At 34.8% G+C, this 26,389-nt stretch overlaps 1 protein-coding gene across 2 annotated transcripts in view; it reads right to left on the reverse strand.

The window, feature by feature from the left end:
* Positions 1-26,389, reverse strand: part of LOC150092692 (nucleosome assembly protein 1-like 1) — a 245,547-nt gene that overhangs the window by 87,067 nt on the left and 132,091 nt on the right. For both annotated transcript variants that reach the window (XM_090414480.1, XM_090414479.1), the window contains exons 10-11: positions 17,343-17,482; positions 3,542-3,687 (exon numbers count right to left, since the gene is read on the reverse strand). In XM_090414480.1, coding sequence (XP_090270606.1) covers positions 3,542-3,687; positions 17,343-17,482 — 286 coding nt within the window. The remainder of the gene's footprint in view (positions 1-3,541; positions 3,688-17,342; positions 17,483-26,389) is intronic.

Below are 26,389 nucleotides of genomic sequence, written 5' to 3' on the forward strand. Positions count from 1 at the left end.
GTTCTATCCCAGAGTACATCATGATCGATAGATGCTGTATGATATGCTAAGCCAGATTTATGCTCTCTCTTCTTTTGTACATCCTTTTGATGTTTGCTCATGGGGATTTCCCCTAATCTTCCTGTCTGGCCTACGTAGCAGCTGCTACAGGAACAATAAATATTATAAACCCCTGGTTTTTTCATTGGGTGATGTGGAGGTTTCAGAGGATGAAGAGATCTTGATATTTTGTCAAGTGGCAGGAAAGTCACTTTTATGTTGTACCTGTAGAATAATTTGGCTAATTTATCTGTTACATTCTTGTTATAAGAAAGGGTGAATGCGTTCTTGAAGTCTTGTTTAAGTTTTTTGTAAGTGCCGTGTCAAGAATTTTCTTAATTGTCTTAGTTGTGTAAACCATTCGGTTGTAGGATCTAAGTTAAATATTGTATTTCTTCTTTCCTTCTGTACTGGGGATGTTGTATGCTTTATCCCTTAAGATTTTTATTAGACCTATTTTTTGCTTGGGGTGGTGGTGTGAAATAGCATGAAGAAATCTTCCTGTGTTTGTTGGTTTTTCTATAGATGGAGAATGATAACTTGTTTTTTCTTTCAGAATGATAACTTATTTCTATAAGGACGTCTAAAAAAGGAAGTTTTTTTATTTTCTTCTAGTTCCAGAGTGAATTTTATGTTTTGAATGTAAGTTATTAAGGTAGTCTTTAAATGTGGTCAATTCTAGTGCTGTTCCTGGCCAAATGATGAAGATATTGCCCACATAGTGGAGCCATATTTTTGGTTTTATGTGACAGTTTTGTGAAGCATTATTTCAAAATTTTCCATGTAGAGGTTTGCTAGAGCTGGTGAGAGATGTGAACCCATTGCTAGTCCTTTTTGTTTCCAGAATTTGTCTTGGTAAAGGAAGAACGTGTTTTTTTATGCAATGTTCATAGAGTTGTACAATGTCTGGTGGAAAAAGATTCTCCAGGAAGATTTCTTCATGCTACCTCACACCACCACCCCAAACAAAAAATAGGTCTAATAAAAATCTTAAGGGACAAATAAATAAAGCATACAACATCCCCAGTACAGAAGGAAAGAAGAAATACAATATTTAACATAGATCCTACAACCGAATGGTTACACAACTAAGACAATTAAGAAAATTCTCGACACGGCACCTACAAAAAACTTAAACAATCAAGAATGCAGTCACCCTTCCTTATATCAAGAATGTAACAGATAAATTAGCCAAATTATTCTACAGGTACAACATGAAAGTGACTTTCCTGCCACTTGAAAAAATATCAAGATCTCTTCATCCTCTGAAACCTCCACATCACCCAATGAAAAAACCAGGGGTTTAAAATATTTATTGTTCCTGTGGCATCTGCTACATAGGCCAGACAGGGAGATCGGGGGAAATCTGCATGAGCAAACATCAAAAGGACTACAAAAGAAGAGAGAACATAAATCTGGCTTAGCATATCATACAGCATCTATCGATCATGATGTACTCTGGGATAGAACAAACATGTCCAATATTGGTAAGAATTGTTTCACAAGAAAATTCAAAGAGGCAGCAAATATGATTAAAATTCCTACGCAATGCAACAAAAACCAAGGTTTGATTTTAAATCGCGTTTTGTCATCATTTATTAAGAATTTACCCACTTCAGACCTCTGACATATGGGCGTGAACCACAGAACGCAACAACAAATAGCATTGTCTCCAACTAACACGCATTAATGGTTGTATAGATCTGTTATTTGATTTTTTAACAAACCTTTTTGATGTTCATACCAATAAATGAACTTGTTTTTTCGTAATTTCTTGTAGTTTGTGCTTTAAACTGTTAGTTATCTTTACCCCTCAAGATGCTAGTCTTACAACTAACGAAACTTGTCAGGTTATTTTTAGTACTTTAGTATTTAAAAACAGTTCTCTAATAAACATCTGGTCACAAAACCAGAATATTTCTATTGGTTAGAAAATAATCTTTTATACTATTGTTGTTTTAGCCAATATAAATTTATTCAACTAGCTTCATACAGTACCTAGCTTTGCTTATTCTGTTATCTATTTTCATATCTATTTTGCCATCTTCACTAAAAAACTGCTTTGAACCAGCTGAAATGTATAAGCTGTTCTTCTATGAGTTCACTAATGAGAATGAAGCCATCTTCTATTTTCTTGCCTGTTTCATGGTTTTAGTCTTTATATTGATGACTTTTTTTTTTTTAATGAAAGTCATCAATAAAAAGACTAAAACCATGTTTCTAAAACAAAGTTATTCAATTTCATTAAAGAATCTTGAAGATTGTGTGGCAGGTTTATAACAATCTGCATAAAGAAAAGAACCAAGCTTGATATCTTTGATTTTGATATCAGGTTTCACTTTCCTTCATAATGTGATCTATATAGAGATGAATAACAGCATGGACAGTATGCTTCTTGCTCTACATCTGATTTTATATCGTTATCTTCTTGTGCAACTACTTACTTAATAGACCATGCAAAAATAAATGTGTGCTCTGCAAAATACTAGATGGTTTAAAGGATTTTTAATTTATAACTCAAGATAACATCTTGAGGATGGATTTAATGAAACACAAACATCTATTGGTTTTATTTTGTATATTCATATGCATATTACTTCTTTACTTTTAACTGGATAGATTTTATTAATCTATGTTCAAAAGCTTTACTAAAATGGAAAGAACTGAGTTCAAATCTCATCCAGGATGTAAAGACTTTATATGTGGTTTTCAACTAAAAGTGAGTTAGCTGGTTTGATACAGAGGTGGCAGGGTTTTTCATAGAAACAGATTTTTCTAAAACCAACTAGAGAAGACACACAATTTATTACAGAAAAAATTACACCACAACAAATGCCAATATACTGGCTTAATAAAATGGTGAATTTTATTAAGCCAGTATATTATTTATTTTAGCATATGATAATACAACAGCCCTGAAGCCCATAATTGCCACAATTATGGGCTTCAGGGCTGTTGTATCATTATATGCTAAAATAAATAATTCACTAAATTATTTTTTAGCCATCACAATTTTTGGTTTAAACAACCAGTTTTAGTGGCAAAATGAGTTTAAATAATTAAATTTAAATAATTGTGGCTTAACCTGATAGAATTTAATGAAATATAGTATTCAGGATTTTTATGCATATTTGTTGATTGTTCTGAATTTTGGTTTCAACCAGATCTTAATGAGTGAAACAACAAACATCAAAGTTTTCTGAACTATTAAAAAAAATAGTTTCTTACCATTACTTTTTTAAAAAATATCCATTCAAATGAAATGCACTTCATAAATGCAATTTTAACATAAAATAAATGAAATAAAAATTTTTTTTGGCATGGACTTTAACATTTTTTTTAGATCTAACTATATAAGATCATCTAGCCTTAAAAGTAAAACAATTAGATCGTTTAATAATTATAACCATTTGATATTATTAGGCAGGGTCTAAGAGTTTTAATATTTTTATTAAATTCTTAAAAAAGTTAACTGAAAACTTTAAAAGAAAAAATTTCTTACATGATGGAGGACTAAAAAAATTGAAGAAAGAATCATTTTGTATTGTTTTGGTAATAGTGCGTACTGATCCTCGTGATCTATGTTTCTGCTTCTTCTTTATTGTTTTAACTGTCACATTTTTGCCCTTTTTCCAATCAATAGTGCATCTACAATTAAAATGGGATAAAATTATGTCCAAAACATCATAAAAATATTCTCAAAAGAAACAAGATAAAACGGACAATAGTACAGGTTCATGAATCATATTTAGAGAGTAATTTGACAGAACAAGATTTTATATTACATTTATTTAAAGTAATCCGGATTAGATATATGCCACAGTGTCAACTGCAAACTAAGTATGACAGTGGAGACATACACATCTAACTACTTGCTGAGTCTAGTAGCAGTCTGTGGTGATGAGCCCATAAAGCTAAATGCACTGTGATAATTTTTATATGTACAAGGTCACTATAATGTATATTAAATTCTTATATAACTGGCAAAGTAGCTAAAACACAGAAGTTACTGAAAACAGTGATATGTATTGGTCCGCAGATTTAAAGATCCTGAACTGAAAAACATCACTCTGGACAGCTATCTGTATGTATGCAATTTAGCTTGAAATTACAACTGAATAACTGTATAACAAACAGTAGAAGTGAATGGTAAGGGATGGAACTTCATTTTGTCAGAAAATTTCATGCTCTTGAATCTCAAGTCATTCAATATTCTACCCAACTCCCAAAAATAAATAAATAAATAAAATAAAATGAAGCATAGTACAGGAGTCTTTATATTTGCTGAATTTAGTTCCACATAACTTTGTTCTTAAGAACAAGAAATTTAGAAAAGAAACTAAAAAAACACAATGAAGATACTCTGAGGCATCCCAAAAACAAATGTCTATAAATGTTTCCAGCAGTATCAGAAACAAATGCAACATGCCACTGAAGAAGGGGCTTATTTTTGCAGGTGACTTAACTCTAAAATCATGTAATAAGTTTAGTTTAATCCTTTATCCAAGTGTGAGCAAACAAAATTTGTGCCTGAAAGTATCTTCAGGACTGGGATAAGGTAGTAACAACACCAAGGCAACTCATTGCAAAGGTGGGAAAAGCTGTCATCACTCCTATCTCAGTATCTCCATAATGCAAAGCACATCTCCTTGCAGATATGTGTAATGTTATGCATTAAGGCAAGGGCCACTACCCATACGGTTTCGACCTTTATCGAGGTCTCGTCAGTGGGAGCCAGGCCCAGTAGTGGAGACACCAAGGCAGAAACAATGAGAGATCATCCCAACCTATAGGAGTTGCCAAAGGGTGTACAACCTTATTATTAAATTACTCCGGATTCAGAGAAAGATGTTGAGAGTTTATTTTTCACTTGGTTAGACTATAATAAGTTTAGTTTAATCTTTTATCAAAGTGTGAGCAAACAAAGTTTGTGCCTGAAAATATCTTCAGGACTGGGGTAAGGTAGTACAACACCAAGACAACTCGTTGCAAAGGTGGGGAAAGCTCTCATTGCTCCTATCTCAGTATCTCCCATAATGCAAAGCACATCTCCTTGCAGATATGCGTAATGCCATACATTAAGGCAAGGGCCACTACCCATACCGGTTTCGACCTTTATTGAGGTCTCGTCAGTGGGAGCAGTAAAGGATTAAACTAAACTTATTATAGTCTAACCAAGTGAAAAATAAACTCTCAACAACTTTCTCTGAATCCGGAGTAATTTAATAATAAGGTTGTACACCCTTTGGCAACTCCTATAGGTTGGGATGACCTCTCATTGCTTCTGCCTTGGTGTCTCCACTACTGGGCCTGGCTCCCACTGATGAGACTTCAATAAAGGTCAAAACCGGTATGGACAGTGGCCCTTGCCTTAATGCATAGCATTACACATATCCGCAAGGAGATGTGTTTTGCATTATGGGAGATACTGAGATAGGAGTAATGAGAGCTTTTGCCACCTTTGCAACGAGTTGCCTTGGTGTTGTACTACCTTACCCCAGTCCTGAAGATACTTTCAGGCACAAACTTTGTTTGCTCACACTTGGATAAAGGATTAAACTAAACTTATTATAGTCTAACCAAGTGAAAAATAAACTCTCAACATCTAAAATCATGTAACTTTTTCCTATTCTTCATGCAAATTTTAAAAAATTGCAATTTTTGAACATAACTCATTAATAACAGCATACAATATATAAAAATTATATTTCCTACTACATAAAACTTACAAACTGCCATGCATTCACACAAAAAGACAACATTACAAAGTCATAATAGTAAGTTACCAGATGGCAGTATTCAAAAATTTAGGGAAGAAATGGCTAACAAAATCCTTCACATTACTTTCTTCAGCATCAGAGGTTTGTCTGTACTATACAGTTTTAGGTAATAACTCAACTATACAGCATAAAACTGTTTTAAACAAATAATAGTTTCTATAAAACAAGCTGTTCTAAAGCAAAGCTGTACCTATCCTAGAGATGAGATTACAATGAGAAAACTTTCTGGCATGAATTAAATTTGGGGTTTGGGGACAATGATAAAGAACAGCTGGAATATGGTAAGAAAGAGAATGGAGTGAAAGAAAATGGAATTGTGGTGGTGGTGGTGTGTGTGTGTGGGGGGGGGGGATGAGGAGCTGTACTACACACAAAAAAAGTGAAAATGAGTGAGGATATTTGAAAAGAAAAGGATATTATGAATGAATTGATGAGGATTGAAAATAAATTCAGGTGGGTGCAAAGCAAGAACAAGTCATTTAGAGAGAAAGAGAGAGATTAGTTTGGATGAGGAATCAAAAAGTGCCACTGAAGATGGAATCAGGAAGTTAGAAAGTAAGCATCACAGTATGAGGAAAGAAGAAAGGACAGTAACCTTGTGTGAGGATTGTGAATGATGTCTAAACATGGCAGGTACTAAAGATTCATTTGAAAAGAGATGATAAGAAAAGTGATCGACACTGTGGAAAGGAAGAACAGAACTGCCTGCTATTTGGATATGACTTACACGGAAGCTTGAATGGGACAGAATGAGATTTAAATGTTGCTTAAGACATTCAAAGCTGAAGAGTGAGAAGTAGGATTATCAGTGTATTACCGAAGTATGACAGCTGGAAATGAGGGATGAAAGGCCATGATTGTGAAAATGGCTTGATAGCTAGGATGTGTAGAAAGAGATGCCTTGAATGTGAATGTACTGGGATAATATGGAGGTAGAAAAGTGTTGTCTGCTGGTGAATGTTTCAAAAGTTATTTCACTTTTGAAACATTAAAATAACAGAGTATAATTTCCAAGTAACAATCTGAAATGTCACATATGGGCAATAAATAATCTAATTCTCGCCAAAAGTTTAAGATTTTTCATTGGTGGACAGTATGCTATAACTGACAGAATATTAACTCCTGTTTACAGTCATATCCCACTCTAATGTAAACACTGGGATGAAACGAATAAAACTTTGCACATGAAATAACTTTAAGTATCTATTTGCCAACTGCAAATATAGCAGGATGAGTCTGGGAGGAGCCCTCAACATCACTTTTAAGGAATGCAGAGAACTGACTAGGGCTTCTAACCTAATAACCAATCCTTACCTTCAAGTGGTGCACATTGTTAATAGGCATCCACTAGGTACTGAACGAATGAGGACTCTGGCAATTTGAGACTTAGCAGACCAAATTGTACTCTATTGGCTTAAATCACAAATAATAGGATGGTCAACATGATATTTCATGAGTACTGGGCATCACCTGGTTAAACAAGATCCCTGCTGTTTTTGTCAGGAGACCAGATTGGGGGGGGACAGTGAAAGTCAGCTATTGGAACAGACTCGAGCTCAATATCTAGAAGAACAAACTCTACGACAGAAAAGCTGATGATAGCAACTATTATTGCAGTAGCTACACTGCATAATTTAGAGGATATGGTCAGAAGGTTGAATTTCAGATTGAAGTAGAACTCATAGTTCCCATCTATAGAAAAAGGAATAAAGCTGAATGCGAGAATTACAGAGAAATTTCTCTATTAAATGTTCAGGTAGCAAGCATACTTGAAAAGAATATGAGAAAAATTGTGGAAGAGAAACTGGAAGAAAAACAAACTGGATTCAGACCAATCAGAGGTTGTCAGGATGAGATTTTCACTTTATGACAAACATTTGAGAAATCATAGGAATATGACAAGGATCTATACTTAAGTTTTGTAGATCTAGAAAAGGCATATAACAAAGTGTCCACAGAAAAGCTTTTCAAAACACTAGTTATATGGGGAAAATTAAACATTATACAGGGCAATACATAGCATATACTGAAGTAAGTCAGCACTTAGGATTGAAGGGAATACAAGAAGATGGTTTGATGTAAAATCAGGTGTATGACAAGGATGTGCATTATCTCCAATCATATTCATCATTTATATGGATCACATTATGAAAAAAGTGGCATTAAACCTGATATTCAAACTGGAGATATCAAACTCAGATTATCATTTATGCAGATGATAATGTACTCCTAAACACATCCAGTGCAAATCTCCAGGATTCTCCAACTAAACTGAATAACAGTTGTAACAAATTTGGTGTGAAAATCAGAAATAAAAAGATCAAAACTATAAAATTAGGAAAGAACATAGAAAACTTCAGATGCATTCTGAATGGAGAGTTTACAGAACAAGTAAAATATTTCAGCTATTTCAGTGAAGATGACAAGTTAAGTCTGGAAACAGACAACAGAATAAGCAAAGCTGGTATGGTGGGGTGCCAGCTGAATAAATTTATATGGAATAAAAGAGAAATTAGCCAAAACCCTAAACTAGCAGTATACAAGACTGTTCAAACTAGTTTTAAGCTATGAATCCAAGAGTTGGGTTAATATAAAGCTTAGAGACACAGATATGAGCGTTCTTAAAAAAATCAGGTGCCCTGATTTGGGCAGTATCAATGGCAGAATCATATTAAAAATGAAGACAATAGGAAAAAACTTGACACTTTTGGATTCAAAAATGTGAGCAGGACTAATCTAAGGTAGTATGATCATCAAATAGAATGGAAGAGGAAAGGTTAGCAAAACAAGTGTTTGATGCCATGATGACAGGAAAAAGACCAACAGGAAGACTAAGGTCTAGGTAGATTGATTCAGCCAGAAGTGCCTTAGAAGAATAAATGCTAGATAGAATATTGGGGTGCTGGCAAGTAATAGCCTAATTTGGAGGAAAATTGTGGATAGGTAATTATTAATGTAAACTTAATTATGTAGTGCTGTCATATTAGCCTGAACACCCCTTTAAGGATACATATTATCAGGAAATTGATGATGAAATATTGCATGACATATACTGCTCTACACTAATAAGATACTCACCGAAGGGCAAGTCTCTCAGGTAACCATTTGTAACCAGTTCTGAAGAGTGACTCATAAGTCACTCTTGAGACTGGTTTCAACTTTTATATTTATTATTTGCTTACACTAGAGCAAAATATAAGGAAAAAAATATAAGTTATTCTGGTGTTCAGCCTTGTTATTAGGTATTCATATGAATACTGAATAAGGATGGGCTGGCAAACTGTTTAAAACATAAAAATGATAGTACAGTTGATAGCCAAATGCATGGGGCTAGGGATGACAATCCCCCATGTTGTTTGAAAATCCACTTATAACTTTTGACTCCCCAAAAACTTAGCTACTAATAGCCTACTGTTGACCAGAAGCCTTATCAATAGCATAAACAGTCAATTAACATCTTTCATTTAAGGTTACACACAGTGATCAGCATTCATATTTATGAATTTAGGAACACAAAACACACGTGTAGAAAAGATTATTTTACTGATTAATAATAACTTGATGTTTTGACCCCTGTATTGAGGTCATCATCAGAAGGATACATGTGTATAAGAACCAAGCTACGTACTGTTGCACTCTATACAAGTAAATTACATTTATGTTGTTAACTAATCTTTTTTCTTACCCTAGTGATAAAAAAAAACTACAATAAACAAGTATAGACTCTGGGGAAAAACCCCATGTTACTCCTCTTAAAACTATTATTAAAAATTCGGCTATTATAGCTTGTTTTTGTTTAGGAGCGACCCTTATTTAAATGCATTGGCTATCAGTACTCAAGGGGTATATATATTTAGGGCATTATTGGTAAGTATAGAAGGCAATTAAGGTAGAATAAAAGAGGTGGAAAAAATTTTTGGTACATACCTTTATTGATTCTACGATGTCTTCCACTTCCATGATCTCGTTGGAGGTTGTTTACAAGCAGGGGGGAAGGAACGTAGGGGTGTGTTTAGACGCGGGAAAATAAGTTGAGATAACCTGGGTTAATATTAATAATATATATATATATAGAAATGTATACATATATTATTTTGAAATTAGGGCGCATTTTTGTGTGTGTGTGTGGGGGGGGAGAAGGATAAAGACTATATGGCAACTGGGGGTGGGTTAACGGGGTGTGGAGCTATTTCGGTGTCATGATGACCATCCTCGGAACTTTGTCGGAAATGAGTGTAGGGCTATGTCAGGGCAAAGTTGCAACTGCCAAATAAGTTGTCACTATATGGCCGGAGGCGTGGTTTAAATCTACAATAAACTCTGCTAAAGTCCTCAACGTACTAAGATTCTTCTGGAATTATACAGTTCATATTGTTATATTAAGATTATCTTCTGGATTTGTACAGTAAGGTTGCTATTAAATGTTCAGGAGAGGGGAAAAAAAAAACACTTCACCAAGTCTTCTTGTATTGAGATTTTTCTTTGTGGTTGCTATGAAGGTTGCAGATGGGTCCTCCACATTCTTGAAATGGTTAGACCATCATTTTTATTCAAATTCGGATTGTGTTTGAGCATTTCATATGCTTCCTTGAATTTCTGCTCGAACCAGGTTTTGGTGCAGTATAGGGACTTGGTACTTTTCCAATCAATTCTGTGGTATGTTTGGAGTGCATGGTCAGAAAGGCCGGTTGTTCCAAAACGGAGGTATTTTATGTGTCGTTTGTGTTCATCCTTCCTGATTGGGATGGTTAGCCCTGTTTCCCCTATGTATGGTATGTTACATGTGCATTGTATTTTGTAAACCCCTGGGTGGGTTAGGTGTGGCAGAGGATCCTTGGAAGAACTGAGTTGGTGTCTTAATTTTGTTGGGGGTTTAAAGGTGGTTTTGATGTTGTATTTGTGTATTTTTTCGTGAATGTCTATTTTTTCGGAAATGCCTCTAACATACGGTATAGCAATAACATTCTTGAAATCTTTTGTTATTAGTGGTATCTTTGTGGAGGAGCTTGTGAATGGTTTTTATACTGTATCCATTTTTTTATAAAGGTATGTTTGATGGTCTCATATTCATGGTTAAGAGCTTGTTCATTTGAACAAATAGTTTGAGTTCTGTGTTTAAGGGTGCTTACGACCCCTAGTTTTTGTGTTGGGTGGTGATAAGAAGTTTTGTGTATATACTGGCCTGTGTGTGTAGGTTTGTGGTAAACAGAGAAGGAGAGAGACAGCCTGAAGGAAGATGTGTGACAAGTGTGTCTAGGAATGGAAGAGTTGTTTTTTTCCTATTTCAATGGTGAATTGGATGTGTTTGTGTTGTTTGTTCAGGTGGCTAAGGAATGCATTTAGTGCTTCGCGACCATGGGGCCAAATGGCGAAAATATCGTCGATGTATCATCATAATCCATGGAGATGTGACCCACAAGCAGTGCAGCCTCTATGGTAAGCTAAAGATACGTAGTTCCATGTTAATTAATAGACTAGCCTTTTTGAAACGATGTAGAGACAGCAACTTAATACCCAACTGCATTAAACTAAAGAAGAAATTTACAACAGCTAAAGTGCTCCGTATCTATATCAGGCTAGAAAAATCGTTAAGAGAACAGATCCATGAGGAATGAAAGAACTTAGCATTTACCTAAGCCAAAGTGTTACAACTAAAATTTGAGCTATCCAGTTACATTAATCCAGAAATTTGGGATATTCTGGACAAGATCACAGACGACTCGGCCAAGCATCTATGACTCAAAAACAAAGAACAATTAATAACAAAGTTTCAAGCATTAAAACTACAGGAAAGCACAAGACAATTATGATGCCATAACGAAAGGAGCAGCCAATCACCCACAAACGCAGTTAGGAGCGAGCAACCAACCAACCACCATCGGACCACTGTCTGGTTATCAACCAATCGGATTACAACCTCACCCAAGGTGAACTCTCACTACTAGAGAAAGTAGTAAATTATGCCAATCCAATGCTCCGAGGTCAGTAAATAAACTAGATATAATCTATCATATCGAGAGAGGTTTAAGATCCCTCCCTGCCAATTTAGCTGACAAAATACGGATGGAAACTGCCTATTTACTAAGTTCAACCAAAAAATTAAGCAGCAACCTAAACAAAGCTCAAAAATTGGCCCTCAAATCCCTAAAAAATAACCGAGACATTATTATCACAAAAGCAGATAAAGGGAATGCCACTGTTGTTTTAAATCGGACAACCTACATAGAAAAAATGAACCATTTGGTATCGGACCACAACACCTACCAAATGGTAAATTACAACCCCATGCAACACAACAAAAAGAAAGCTACTGAACTACTTAAATCAGTTAACATATGGCTGGAAGAAACAATTAAAAAATTAATACTGCAGCATGCCAGTGCACACAGAATTTATGGAATGCCAAAAGTACACAAAACAGACATGCCATTACGTCCAATTGTGGAAGGAATCGACAACCCGAATTACCACTTAGCCAAAAAATTAGCGGCCACGCTCAAGGAATTGGTTGGTCATTCCCCTTCCTACATAAAAAATACACATTTCATAAACAAAATTAAAAACATTACACTCAACGATCAAGATCTATTAGTCAGCTTTGACATAACTTCCCTTTTCACCAATGTCCCAATGAATGATACTATCTTGCTCTTACAGAACATATTTCCACACGACATCACGGCCCTCTTTGCCCAAGTACTCCGCTCCAGATATTTCGTCCAGATATTATACTCCCCCCCAATAGCGAACTTTTATATGGAAGACTTTGAGCAACGATCTCTAGAATCGGCTTGCCTAAAGCCCAAAATTTGGCTCAAGATACGTCGATATTTTCGCCATTCGGCCCCATGGCCGCGAAGCACTAAATACATTCCTTAGCCACCTGAACAAACAACACAAACGCATCCAATTCACCATTGAAATAGGAAAAAACAACTCTATTCCGTTCTTAGACACATTTGTCGCACGTCTTCGTTCAGACTTTCTCTCCTCAGTTTACCGCAAACCTACACACACAGGCCAGTACATACACAAAACGTTATCACCACCCAACACAAAAACTAGGGGTCATAAGCAGCCTTAAACACAGAGCTCAAACTATTTGTTCAAATAAACAAGCTCTTAACCATGAATATAAGCCCATCAAACATACCTTTATAAAAAATGGATACAGTATAAAAACCATTCACAAGCTCCTCCACAAAGATACCACTAATAACAAAAGATTTCAAGAATGTTATTGCTATACCGTATGTTAGAGGCATTTCCGAAAAAATAGACATTCACGAAAAAATACACAAATACAACATCAAAACCACCTTTAAACCCCCAACAAAATTAAGACACCAACTCAGTTCTTCCAAGGATCCTCTGCCACACCTAGCCTACCTAAGGGTTTACAAAATACAATGCACATGTAACATACCAAACATAGGGGAAAAGGGGAAACAGGGCTAACCATCCTAATCAGGAAGGATGAACACAAACGACACATAAAATACCTCCATTTTGGAAAAATTGGCCTTTCTGACCACGCACTCCAAACATACCACAGAATTGATTGGAAAAGTACCAAGTCCCTACACTGCACCAAAACCTGGTTCGAGCAGAAATTCAAGGAAGCATGTGAAATGCTCAAACATGATCTGAATCTGAATAAAAATGGTCTAACCATTTCAAGAATGTGGAGGACCCATCTGCAACCTTCATAGCAACCACAAGGAAAAATCTCAATACAAGAAGACTTGGTGAAGTGCTTTTTTTTCCCCTCTCCTGAACATTCAATAGCAACCTTACTGTACAAATCCAGAAGATAATCTTAATATAACAATATGAACTGTATAATTCCAGAAGAATCTTAGTACGTTGAGGACTTTAGCAGAGTTTATTGTAGTTTTTTTTTTTTTTTTTTTTTTTTTTTTAATCACTAGAGGGGCAGGCTAAGAAAAAATATTAGTTAACAACGTAAATGTAATTTACCTGTATAGAGTGCAACAGCATGTAGCTTGGTTCTTATACACATGTATCCTTCTGATGATGACCTCAATACAGGGGTCAAAACGTGAAATTATTATTTTATTATTAATCAGTAAAATAATCTTTTGAACACGTGTTTTGCGTCCCTAAATTCATAAATATGAAAGTCAATTAACATATTTTGTATGGTGTGTATGTATTATATGCTATATTCTTACAACAAAGAAAGCTAGAGAAAAGAAAATGTTATTAAAGAAAATCATAAAGAAGTGAAAATACATTTACAGTACTGTATTTATCGATATGCGATCTGTTTACAAGATGAATCTTATGTCTGTCAGTACCTACATCAATATTGTCTTATAATACAAAACACTGTAGATGTTATGTTACATGTATTACTAACACTAGACATCAAAAATGAAAAGATAATGTGAAAAAGAAATTATTCATATTTATTTACATGTATAAAGATTCATGCAGTGATAAAGCAGCACCAATATGACTGCTTTATATTAGCCTGGCATATACACCAATGAATGAATTGTTATAAATTTCTTATTTTATGCTAATTAATTTGACTAACTAATGCAGTTATGATTTAATACTGCATCTTTAAATTTGTTTACATTTTCCCTACTGCAAATGGTCATGTACGGTCTGCAAGTGTTTGTGTGCATAAGTTTGATAAATTTTAACTTTTTTATGACAGATTTGTGTATATTTTAATGGTAGTAAATGATAAAACAGACTAGTATCTACACATATTTTATGCATTCATGACACCTAACTTTTTAATTTTTTCAATATTTCTAAGATAGATGATAGTTCGTCTGCGAGTTTTTTCAAATTATTAAAATATCTAAAAAATTTTCCAATATATTTATTTAAAAAAATAACCAGATTATAAGTGGACCTGAACAGCTCAAACTCAGTTTCTTTAAAGGTCAACTGTACATCAAAAATATGACATGCAGGCTGGAACATACCCTTTATGACATTCATGCCAGCCTCACACCAGGTGCTTTCATTAGGAAAACAGAGCAAACAAAGTTCCTGCTGTATGTGTCACGGAACCTCCTTAAATTCTTTCAACAGGAAACATTTAACAAGCTATTTGAATGACACCTCTCTCACACAACTAATTAATCAACAATACCAACACCAATGAAGAATGCTCATTATCTTCTCTAGTACAATCGTGAAAGTTCTTTATATGCTTGAAGAGTTTCAAAAAGATGTGTTACAGGATTGACAGACAAAAAGTCTGCAACATATAGATGTATCAGAACTATCTGTAATCATAAGAAATAACATACTTATATTATCCAAGGAACATATTTAAAGAGATTTCTTCCTTTCCTCTGAAATTTCCATTCAAATTTCTTATGAATAAGAATTATGAAATAATTTTTTTTTTACTACCTTAAGTAATAGCACATATTTCATCAACCTTTAATAAGCATGAACCTATTAATACTATCATCTCATTCACAGCATATGAAGTAGAATGTGTCCACAATTCAAGCTCTCTTCATCTGTTTCCTTTATCCAGATATGCACAATCACTACAGGTTGATATTTTTTTTCACATATTCTACATGATGTCCCTTTTGTAACACCTAGACTAAAAAAGTTACTCTTCTGAGATTTAAATCAAAGCATATTATGTGTAGGATAGTCAAGGAGTTAATTAGTGATGATCAATATGGATTCTGCAACTCTTCTTTCAGAAGTAATCTGTAGTGTTTCAATCACCAGTGGAAAAGCCAAAAACTGCAGTCACTTTTATTCATTTGAACTAATCTGATCTACTGAGAGATCAGACCTACCAAGCAACCATTTTATTATCTGCTTTGTGAGGCTTGCAATTAAGTTAGTTTCCTCTGTTGTTTACGATGCATGATGACATCTTCACTTCAGATTTCCTAACCAATGATAGATTATCAAAGGGCTCTTTCACATTTTTTTGATATTTTTCTTGCTACACAATTTCTCAACTCCATTCGAAAAACCTTGTAGCAGGCAATGATCTACACTTCTTCCATAACAACCTGCCACAACTAATGTCAAACACTAGTTTTCCTTGCTATTATCTCAAAATAAGAGAACTTTTGTCTTATTTCTAATAAAATCTCACTTCACTTTCCCTTGCCTTAATAATACTCAGATTTCCATGAAAGTTCATATTAACAGTTTCCTCAGCTTCTCGAATTTTTTTAAGAAAGATATTAGTCTTCTGTATGGCTCCCTAACATCATTAGGAATTTCAAATTTGTCCAACCCCCCATACTGCTGCAGTGTAACAAAAGCTGATGCCCTCTCTCTCTCTCTCCCATACATTTATTCCAATAACTTTTTCTGTTCTGTTTCTGCCTTATGCTTTTTCCCCCATAGGTACTACTTCACTTAACGAGCTACTATCATTCCTCCACTTTTCTCTAAGCATTTAAAAACACAACTCAGTGTCTACCTCACCAAACAAATCCGTCATTCTCCTCTTTTATTTCATCTAAATACATTAAAGTATATTCCATATTTGTCATTTCATTGACTTCATTATACAACTTTTGATGTGATTATCAGATTTGAGAAATCATACCTACTATCAATTGACAGATCTTTTGTGAATACAATAAATTTTGCAGACATCATGATAAGTATATAAGGAAATTAAGATATCAGCAGTTCAAAATACAGACAAACTGAAAATGTACTGCATATCAAGATTACAAGAGAAATTCAATATGTTATGCTGTGTATTCCTCCATCCAACTAACGATATGAATTATACACATCAAATAATGTATGCTTTGTATTAAGTTATTCCAATAGTATCCAAATGCTATTTCAATTTTAATGGACACTTTGCATCCACATTTTTAACATGAAACACATCATAGCCAGTATAATGGTTAAAAGAAAAATTGCTCTCCTTCCCTTATGATATGATGATTTATTGTTTTGAGTGGAAGGGTTAGCAAGGAGCAACTCTGCAGGAAAATGTGACATTTGCCTTTTGGTTGAAAAGACCAATGTTGAATTCTATACAGAATGCAAGGAACTTATCAGGTTTTTCAATTTAAGATTTAAAAAAATGATTGGACTTTTCCATTCTGAAAAACAAACTAGATGGGAACAAGTAATTAACAGGCAACCACTGCCTTAGCCACAATTTCTATCAAATCCACTATAGGCAATTATTTTTTGTTTTTTGGGTATTTTTAAAGCTATATATTGCAGTTATAATTTATTATTATCAACCTTTCAACAGGAGACTTAGGTCCATCTGGAATAGGAATAGCATGAATATTATATATTCCACTACTGCCTTCTGCATAACTCTGGCTGTACAGTGAACAACCAAAATTGCTTGGGTAAAGTTTTATGTTGGACTGAAATGCATAAGAGATCAGATAAACATTAAGGTGCAAGCAAAAAAACTACATTGCTAGCTAACATCAAAAATGCTGGAATACAGCCTGATAATGAATCAATGCAAAACTCTCACTCATTACACACACAGAGAGAGAGAGAGATACTTACCCTTTGCATTTAAAGATTTCTGGGCCATCGAAAGAAAATGGATCACTTTCATCTACTGAACATTTCATTTCATACTCTTTTGTTAATACTGTATTCATGAAGTAGTCATTTGGTTCGAAATAAAATTCTAATGTGAAACCCTATTAGAAATAAATGTGTCACGTTAATTTAGAACTAATATAACTGATTAAAGTTATTATCTGAAGAAAGAAATAAAGATCAAATACAGTGCATAACATATTGCAAATCATATACTAATAAAAAAAATCACTTTTTAAAAATTTCTTTTACAGAACCTCCATCCATAAATGATTCAAATTTATAGTACAGTTACATCATGTGTTCTCTAACTATCAAAGAGAAAAGTGAAAGAAAAATTCCTGATGTTTTGTAAATGGTTGCAGATTGTAGTTTCCAGCTTGTTTTTAAGATTAAAAACTCATTCTTTTACCTAACAATCCAACACTTAGAGGGTTACAGAACCCACAGCACACCAGTGTATAGAAAGAGATTAAAAAAAAAAATGGAATCTACTGATATTCTTTTTTAAACAGATGAAGGTTATAGTCTTTGAGAGAACATTTGAATGAGGAAAGCATTGCCAAAAATGGTAGATGGAATTAAAAAGGAGGTTTACAGTTTAACTGTTGAGCAGCTTCTGCTCATATTATTATAGGCTTAGTGGAAAGTAGGGAATGATGAATACCAGTTCAATGAAAAGCAAATGGTAAGTATATGTATTTAATACAGTGATCCTGAAGTTCAACTGAATGGAAGTATATCTGCTATAAAAAAAAAAGGCAAAGCAGAAAGTGAGCATCTAAAAGTGAGGAAAGAGAATTGTAAAAGAAATCAGGGATGATAGAGATGACATAAAAATGATGAGGATACTCTGGAGTAATCACTTTGAAAGATTATTATATGAGAGAAGCAAGGATGGGAACAATGGTAAGAAAATGTAAGGAACACAATATCAATACCAGTAGTGTTAAAAAAAAAAAAAAAAGTCACCGGAAACCTGAAATACGGAAAGGAAGATGGAAATGATATTCAGCCATAAATGCTCAAATACCGAGGTATAAAATTTTATTTTACAGTGGCTCTACTGCATAATTCAGAGGCATGGTCAGAAGGTAAAATTCTCATCATCATCAAATTCCTGCCATGTACCCTCAAGGGGTGTACAGGATATGACAGTACTAAATGAAAAAATTACATCATTACTAACTTCCTATCTACAATTTTCCTCCAAATCAGTCTGTTACTTGTCAAGACTCCAACATTATCAGATCTTATATTTCTATCGTCTAAGGCACTTTGTACCGTATCAATCCACCTATCTCTTGGTCTTCCTCTGGGTTGTTTTCCTGCCAACCTGGCAGAGAACACTTGTTTTGCTAATCTTTCCTCTCCCATTCTATTTAAGTGACCATACCATCTGAGATTAGCTCTGCTAACGCATTCCTGGATGCTGACAATGTCAAGTTCTTTCCTAATATCCCCATTTTTAATATGATATTGCCATTGATGCCATCTGTTCACGCCTCTAATCTTTCTCAGGACTCTCATATCTGCGCTCTCTAGTCTTTGGTCAAGTGTTTTACTTCTGACCCAGCTCTCAGATCCATAAGTTAAAATTGGTTTGAACACAGTCTTGTATACAGCTAATTTAGTGTTCCGACTAATTTCTTTCTTATTCCATATGAATTTATTCAATTGACTTCCCACGATACCAGCTTTGCTGATTCTGTTGTCTATTTCTATATTTAGTTTACCATCTTCACTAAAAATTGTGCCTAAGTAGCTGAAATGTTTTACTTGTTCCACAGGTTCTCCATTCACAACACAGTTGACATTTTCAATGATTCTGCCTATTTTCATTGTCTTTGTCTTTTTATTGCTGACCTTCATACCATATCTATTACAACAGCTATTCAATTTAGTCAGAGAATCTTGCAGACTTGTAGCGGATTTATTTAGAAGTATAACATCATCTGCATAAAGCAAAGAGCTGACATTAACATCTCCAATTTTGATATCAGGTTTAATACCACATTCCTTCATAATGTGATCCATGTAGATAATGAATAACAGAGGGGATAATGTACATCCTTGTCTCACACCAGATTTAACATTAAACCATCTTCCTGTGCTTCCTTCAATTCTAACTGCTGACTTACAACTCAAATAAAGACAAAGTATTGCTTGATATAATGCCCCATTGACACCATATAACTGCAGCGTATTGAATAGCTTCTCTCTTGGCACCTTGTCATATGCCTTTTCCAAATCGACAAAACTTAAATACAGATCTTTGTTATATTCCCATGCTTTCTCGACTATTTGTTGTAAAGTGAAGATCTGATCCTGACAGCCTCTATTTGGCCTGAATCCAGCTTGTTCTTCAGCAAGCTTTTCTTCCACAATTCTTCTCAACCGTTTCTCAAGTATACTTGCATAGATCTTGCCAGGAACACTCAGTAGGGAAATACCTCTGTAATTCTCACATTCAGTTTTATTTCTCTTTTTATATATGGGTACTATGAGAGCTCTACTCCAATCATCGGGAATTCGTCCCTCTGTCCAGGCTTTCTGAACTATGCAGTGCAGCCACTGTAAGACTCTTATACCACCATACTTCAGCATTTCTGGTCGAATATCATCTACTCCTGCTGCCTTTCCACATTTCAAGCCTTTGATGGCTTTTTCTACTTCAAGTATGGATATGTATTCCTGACTGCATGCCTGGTCAGTGTTTTGTATCATACCTGGTCAGTGATGACAGCACAGACACCTGGTCTGTGCTGTCATCACTGCTTGTTTCATTTAGCAGTTTTTCAAAGTAATTACTCCATACTTCAAGGATATCTTTTTCTCCAGTTTTCATTTCACCTTTATCATCTCTAATTCCTTTTACAGCACTCTTGTCTCCATTCCTAAGCTTCTTCAACAACCTCCAGAATATTTTGCCACCTTCTTGATATTTATTTTCTATATTCTTGCCAAAGTCCTCCCATGACTTTTGTTTAGCTAGTTTTACACACTGTTTAGCTTTCTTACATTTGTCTCTGTATTCTGTAAGAGTAAAAGCTGACTTATTTGCCAGGAACTTTTGATATGCTTTCTTCTTTTCTTTCACTGCCTCTTTAACTACCTGTGTCCACCAGGGAGTTCTGATTTTTTTATCCTTGCACACAACCTCACCACATGCCTCTCTGGCAGAATCAATCAATGTTTCCTCAGAGTTTGCCACTGAATCTCCAAGGTTTGATTCCTGTCCTCAAACTCTTTCATTTTCTTTTCAATAATATTTCTGTATTTTAGTCTACAGTTCACATCTGAGAGCTGCTCAACTTTTATTCGCTTTAAAACTTTCTTACATGTTATTCTTTTCAATATGAAATTCAATTTTATCCTGCTCAAGACTAAATAGTGATCACTTCCAATTTCAAATCCTCTGTACACTCTGGTGTCCTGCACCAGGGAGAAAACATCACTATCAACAATAACATAGTCAATGAAACTTTTCTTATTCCTAGCCTCTTCTCTCCATGGGAATTTGTGCACATTTTTATGTTGGAACATGGTGATAGTAATAACCAGTCCATGTCCTGAGCAGAAATCCAACAGATATTTGCCATTATTATTAGCTTTGCTCTTTTCTCCAAATTTTCCCAAAATATTTTTGTATGTCTCACAATTATTTCCTACTCTACTATTTAGATCCCCAACAAGGACCAACTTTTCCTTTTTCATTGTGTCAGTTGCTTTTTCTAAAGCCTCAAAAAATTCCTCCACTTCTACCTTAGTAGAACCTTCTGTGGGACCATAGGCACAAATAAGTCTCATTGTCCAGTTCCCCATTCTCATATTTGCCCACATTACTCTACTTGAGACTGACTGCCATTCAAGAAGATTAGCCTCATATTTAGTGTCGAACACAATGGCTACTCCTTCTTTTCCTTGATTGTCATTGCCTGAATATAACATTTTGTATTTATTGCTCAGAAAGATCTCACCAGTTTTGGTCTTTTTTTGTTTCAGTCACCCCTATTATGTCGATCTGGTACTTATCTAATTCCTCAGCTAGCTCCATTTCTTTGCCATTCAGGCTTCTTACGTTGATAGTACTGATCTTTAACTCTGGTGATGTTGAGTTGGGGTTTGTTTTCAGATTTGTTCCAGTAGCTGACTTTTTGCTGTTTGCCCTGGTTCCCTGGCGAAAACAACAGAGGCCTTGTTTAACTGTGCGACGCCCCAGCCATGACATAAAATTTTGTCATGTTGTACCATCATTTTTTATTTTGGTTTAACCAATAAGAATACAATTTGGTCGGCTAAATCCCAAATTGCCAGCCCATCCTCGTTCGTTCAGTATCAAAGTAGATACCCAACAGGGTGCACCACGAGAAGGTCAGGATTGGACATTAGGTCAGAAGCCCTGGTCGGTTCTCCGCATTCCTTTAAAGGCTATGTGGAGGTCTCCTCTCAGTTATACAGCTTAGAGCTATCATAGTACCCAATTATAAAAAAAAGGAAATAAAATCAATGTGAGAATTAGAATTTCCCTACTCAGAATTCTAAGTAAAATTTATGTTAGCATACATGAGAAAAAGCTAAGAAAAATTATAGAAGAAAAACTATAACAACAAGCTGGACTTGGGAATTGTTAGGATAAGATTTACACTTAGACAAAGGATGGAGAAAGGGAATTGGGAATATGGGAAAAACAAGATCTCTATTCAAATTCTGTAGATTTGGAAAAAGCATAAGATAAAGTGCCAAGAGAAAAGCTCTCCAAAACTAAAATTATGGAGTAAATGGAACATTATACAGAACAATACCTGATCTATATTTAGCTTTTATATCAGCAGTTAGAAATTGAAAGAACAGAAAGATGATTTAAAATTAGATGTAAGACAAGGGTGTACACTATTTCCACTGTTATTCATCATCTATATAGATCACATTATGAAGGAAAATGACATTAAAAGATTAAAACTGGATACTCAACTTTTTTTTTTTTTTTTTTTTTTTTTTTTTTTTTTTTACACTAGCACTGTTCCTAAATAAATCCACTATCACTCTTCAGGATTTCTTAACTGAAAAACTGCAACAAAACAAATTTGCTGAAAATCAAGCATAAAAAGACAAAAAACATAATAGGCAGAAATATCAAAACATCAAATGCATTCTTAATGAAGAAGATATAAAACAAGTAAAATATTTCAGCTATTTTTAATGAAGATAGCAAATTAAATATGGAAATAAGCAATAAGCAAAGTTGGTATGATAGGGAGCTAGGTGAATAAATTTATATGGAATAAGAGAGAATCAGCCAAAACAGTGTTCCAGTCAATTTAATTGCAGATCTGATATTTGTTTTAGAAACAAAATAGGTGATAACAGACTAGAGACCAGAGATATGAGAACACTGAGAAAATTAGGAAGTGAACAGACTGCATTAACAGCCATGCAAAAAGTCATAATTTAGAATTATGAATCATCTTAAAATTATTTTCTACATAAGTATTTTATTAGGGGTGCTTAAGGGTCAAAGCTATATAATTGAGAGGAGACCTTCACATAGCCTTTAAAGGAATGCAGAGAACCAATCAGGGCTTCTGACCAAATGTCCAATCCTCACCTTCTCATAGTGCACCCTTTTAGGTATCTACCTAGATACTGAACGAACGAAGATGGGCTGGCAATTTGGGATTTAGCTGGCTAAATTGTATTCTTTATTGGCTTTAACTAAAATAAAAAATGATGGTACAACATGACAGAATTTCATGCTGGCTGGGGCTTCACCCAGTTAAAGAATGCCCCCGTTCTTTTCACCAGGGCAAACAGCAAAAGTTCAGTTACTGGAACAAATCCTAAAACCCACCCCAATTCAATATCACCAGAGTTCAAGATTGGTACTATCAACATACGAAGCCTGAATAGTAAAGAAATGGAGCTAGCTGAGGGACTGGATAAGTACCAGATCGACATAATAGGGGTGGCAAACAAAAAAGGCAAAAACTGGCGAGATCTTTCTGAGCAATAAATACAAAATGTTATATTCAGGCAATGACAATCAAGGAAAAGAAGGAGTAGCCATTGTGTTCGACACTAAATATGAGGCTAATCTTCTTGAATGGTAGGCAGTCTCAAGCAGAGTGATGTGGGCAAATATCAGAATGGGGAACTGAACAATGAGACTTATTTGTGCCTATGGTCCCACAGAAGGTTCTGCTAAGGTAGTAGTGGAGGAATTTTTTAAGACTTTAGAGAAAGCAACTGACACAAAGAAAAAGGAAAAGTTGATATTAGATATATGAAGAGCCAAAGGCTTCAATTTGGCGACATATGACTTGTTTAAATTAAGGGATATTACATCCCATGTCGTTTCTTAGCCAAATAAGAAACTCAAAGAGTTTCATGCCAAATATAGTAGAAACTATATAAAGTTCGGCGATTCCAAGCATAAGCAAATACCTGGATACTGCAGCAACATACTCTTAAGGTAGTGCAAGGTCAGTTGCTGCAGTATCCAGGTATTTGCTTATGCTTGGAATCGCCGAACTTTATATAGTTTCTACTATATTCGGCATGAAACTCTTTAAGTTTCTTATTCGGCTAAGAAACGATATGGAAAAGTTGATCCTTGTTGGGAATCTAAATAGCAGAGTAGGAAATTATTGTCAGACATACAAAAATATTTTGGAAAAATTTGGAGAAAAGAGCAAAGCTAATAATAATGGCAAATACCTATTTAAATTATACATATTTGGTCATAAAATGCTTAAAAAAACGAGACTTTGAGGTTATTACGAGACCATAGATTTTTTAATTAATACATAGATTAGTATAATCCCGCCTACTAGTTTCTCTAGCGACTGTCTAGCTTTGTCAAGGCTCGAACGGTACATACAAAAAATATGAGAGAATACAGAAATGTTGGTAAATGTTAGGCAGTTAAGTTTTAAACATGAGTGACAATGCGTGCATGTGTTGAGAAGCTTCGGTCAGTATCACGGATACGTGCTGTATGCACACGCGTCACATGATTTTTCACGTATTGTAGTTCAGTTAAACTGAGCAAGTTGATTAAGTTTTTCCAGTTTTTCCATATATTTTTCAGTATGGGGCACCCTGATTTCTGTTGAGGTTGTTACCTGCTTCCTTGAAAATTCTGTAACTGTAATCATCATCTAAATACGGCATAGAGCTATTTTCCCAGTCAAATGCATGGTTTGAAGTAGAAAAGTGATGTGCTAAGCCTGAGGAGACTGTCCTGTTGTGATTGACATCCCCAACATGCTCCTTCTGTCTGATTTCCAGGCTTCTTGAAGTTTGCCCAATATATGAAAGACTGCACGCATGGAATTCTATAAACACCTGGATATTTGAAATATGGAACACTGTGTTTAGGAGATCTTAATACTTGTCTGATGGTAATAGTTGGCTTAATACAACTGATGTTGTGATATTTTAACATTCTCGCTAATCTTGAAGAGACTGAATCAACATAAGGGATGACTACTGTTGAAGCATACTGGGTGACCGTTCCTTTTTGTTGGCGGTTGTCTTTATAAAGGAATTTGTTGATAATGTTTGTAGGAAAACCATTCTGCACTAGTGTTATAGTAATTTGAGAAAGTTCTGTCTGTACCTCTTCTTCATCTGAAATAAACTTTTTGGCTCTGTTCCGTAACATGTGAATGATGCTATGTTTTTGTGATCTATGATAGTCAAAAGAATAAATGGCAAATATCTGTTGGATTTCTGCTCAGGACATGGACTGGTTATTACTAACACCACGTTCCAACACAAAAATGTGCACAAATTCACATGGGGAGAAGAGGTACGGAATAAGAAAGTCTCATTGACTATATTGTTGTCAATAGTGATGTTTTCTCACTGGTGCAGGATACCAGAGTGTAGAGGATTTGAAATTGGAAGTGATCACCATTTAGTCTTGAGCGGGATAAACGTGAATTTCATATTGAAAAGAATAACGTAAAAAAGTTTTAAAGCGAATAAAAGTTGAGCAGCTCTCAGATGTGAACTGTAGACTAAAATACACAAACATGATTGAAGAAAAAATGAAAGAGTTTGAGAACAGGAACCAAACATTGGAGATTCAGTGGCAAGCCTTGAAGAAAACACTGATTGATTCAGCCAGAGAGGCATATGGTGAGGTTGTATGTAAGGATAGAAAAATTAGAACTCCATGGTGGACACAGGAAGTTAAAGAGGCAGTGAAGGAAAAGAAGAAAGCATATCAAAAGTACCTTGTGCTCTTAGAGAATACAGAGACAAATGTAAGAAAGCTAAACACTCTGTAAAACTAGCTAAACAAAAGTCATAGGAGGACTTTGGTAAGAACATAGAAAATAAATATCAAGAAGGTGGCAAAATATTCTGGAGGTTGTTGAAGCTCAGAACTGGAGGAAAGAGTGATGTAAAAGGAATTAGAGATGATAAGGTGACATCTTTTTCTCCTGATTTCATGTCACCTTAGAGATGATAAGGTGACATGAAATCAGGAGAAAAAGATATCCTTAATGTATGGAGTAATTACTTCGAAAAATTGCTAAATGAAACAAGCAGTGATGATTACAGTGGTAAAAAACACTGACAGGCATGCAATCAGGAATATATATATATATACTTGAAGTAGAAAAAACCATCAAAAGCCTGAAATGTGGAAAGGCAGCAGGAATAGATGATATTCGACCAGAAATGCTCAAGTATGGAGATATAAGTCTTACAGTGGCTGCACTGCATAGTTCAGAAGGCCTGAACAGAGGGACAAATTCCAGATGATTGGAGGAGAGCTCTCATAGTGCTCATATATAAAAAGGGAAATAAACTGAATGTGAGAATTACACAGGTATTTCTCTACTGAGTGTTCCTGGTAAGATAAATGGTTGAGAAGAATTGTGGAAGAAAAGCTTGGTGAAGAGCAAGCTGGATTCAGGCAAAATAGAGGCTGTTAGGATCCGATTTTCACTTTAAGACAGGTAGTTGATTAATCATGGGAATATAACAAAGAT

This window comes from Typopeltis vanoorti, chromosome 25, assembly GCF_054136105.1.
Source record: "Typopeltis vanoorti isolate ZY-2024b chromosome 25, IOZ_Tvanoo_1.0, whole genome shotgun sequence".
Classification (NCBI taxonomy): domain Eukaryota; kingdom Metazoa; phylum Arthropoda; class Arachnida; order Uropygi; family Thelyphonidae; genus Typopeltis; species Typopeltis vanoorti.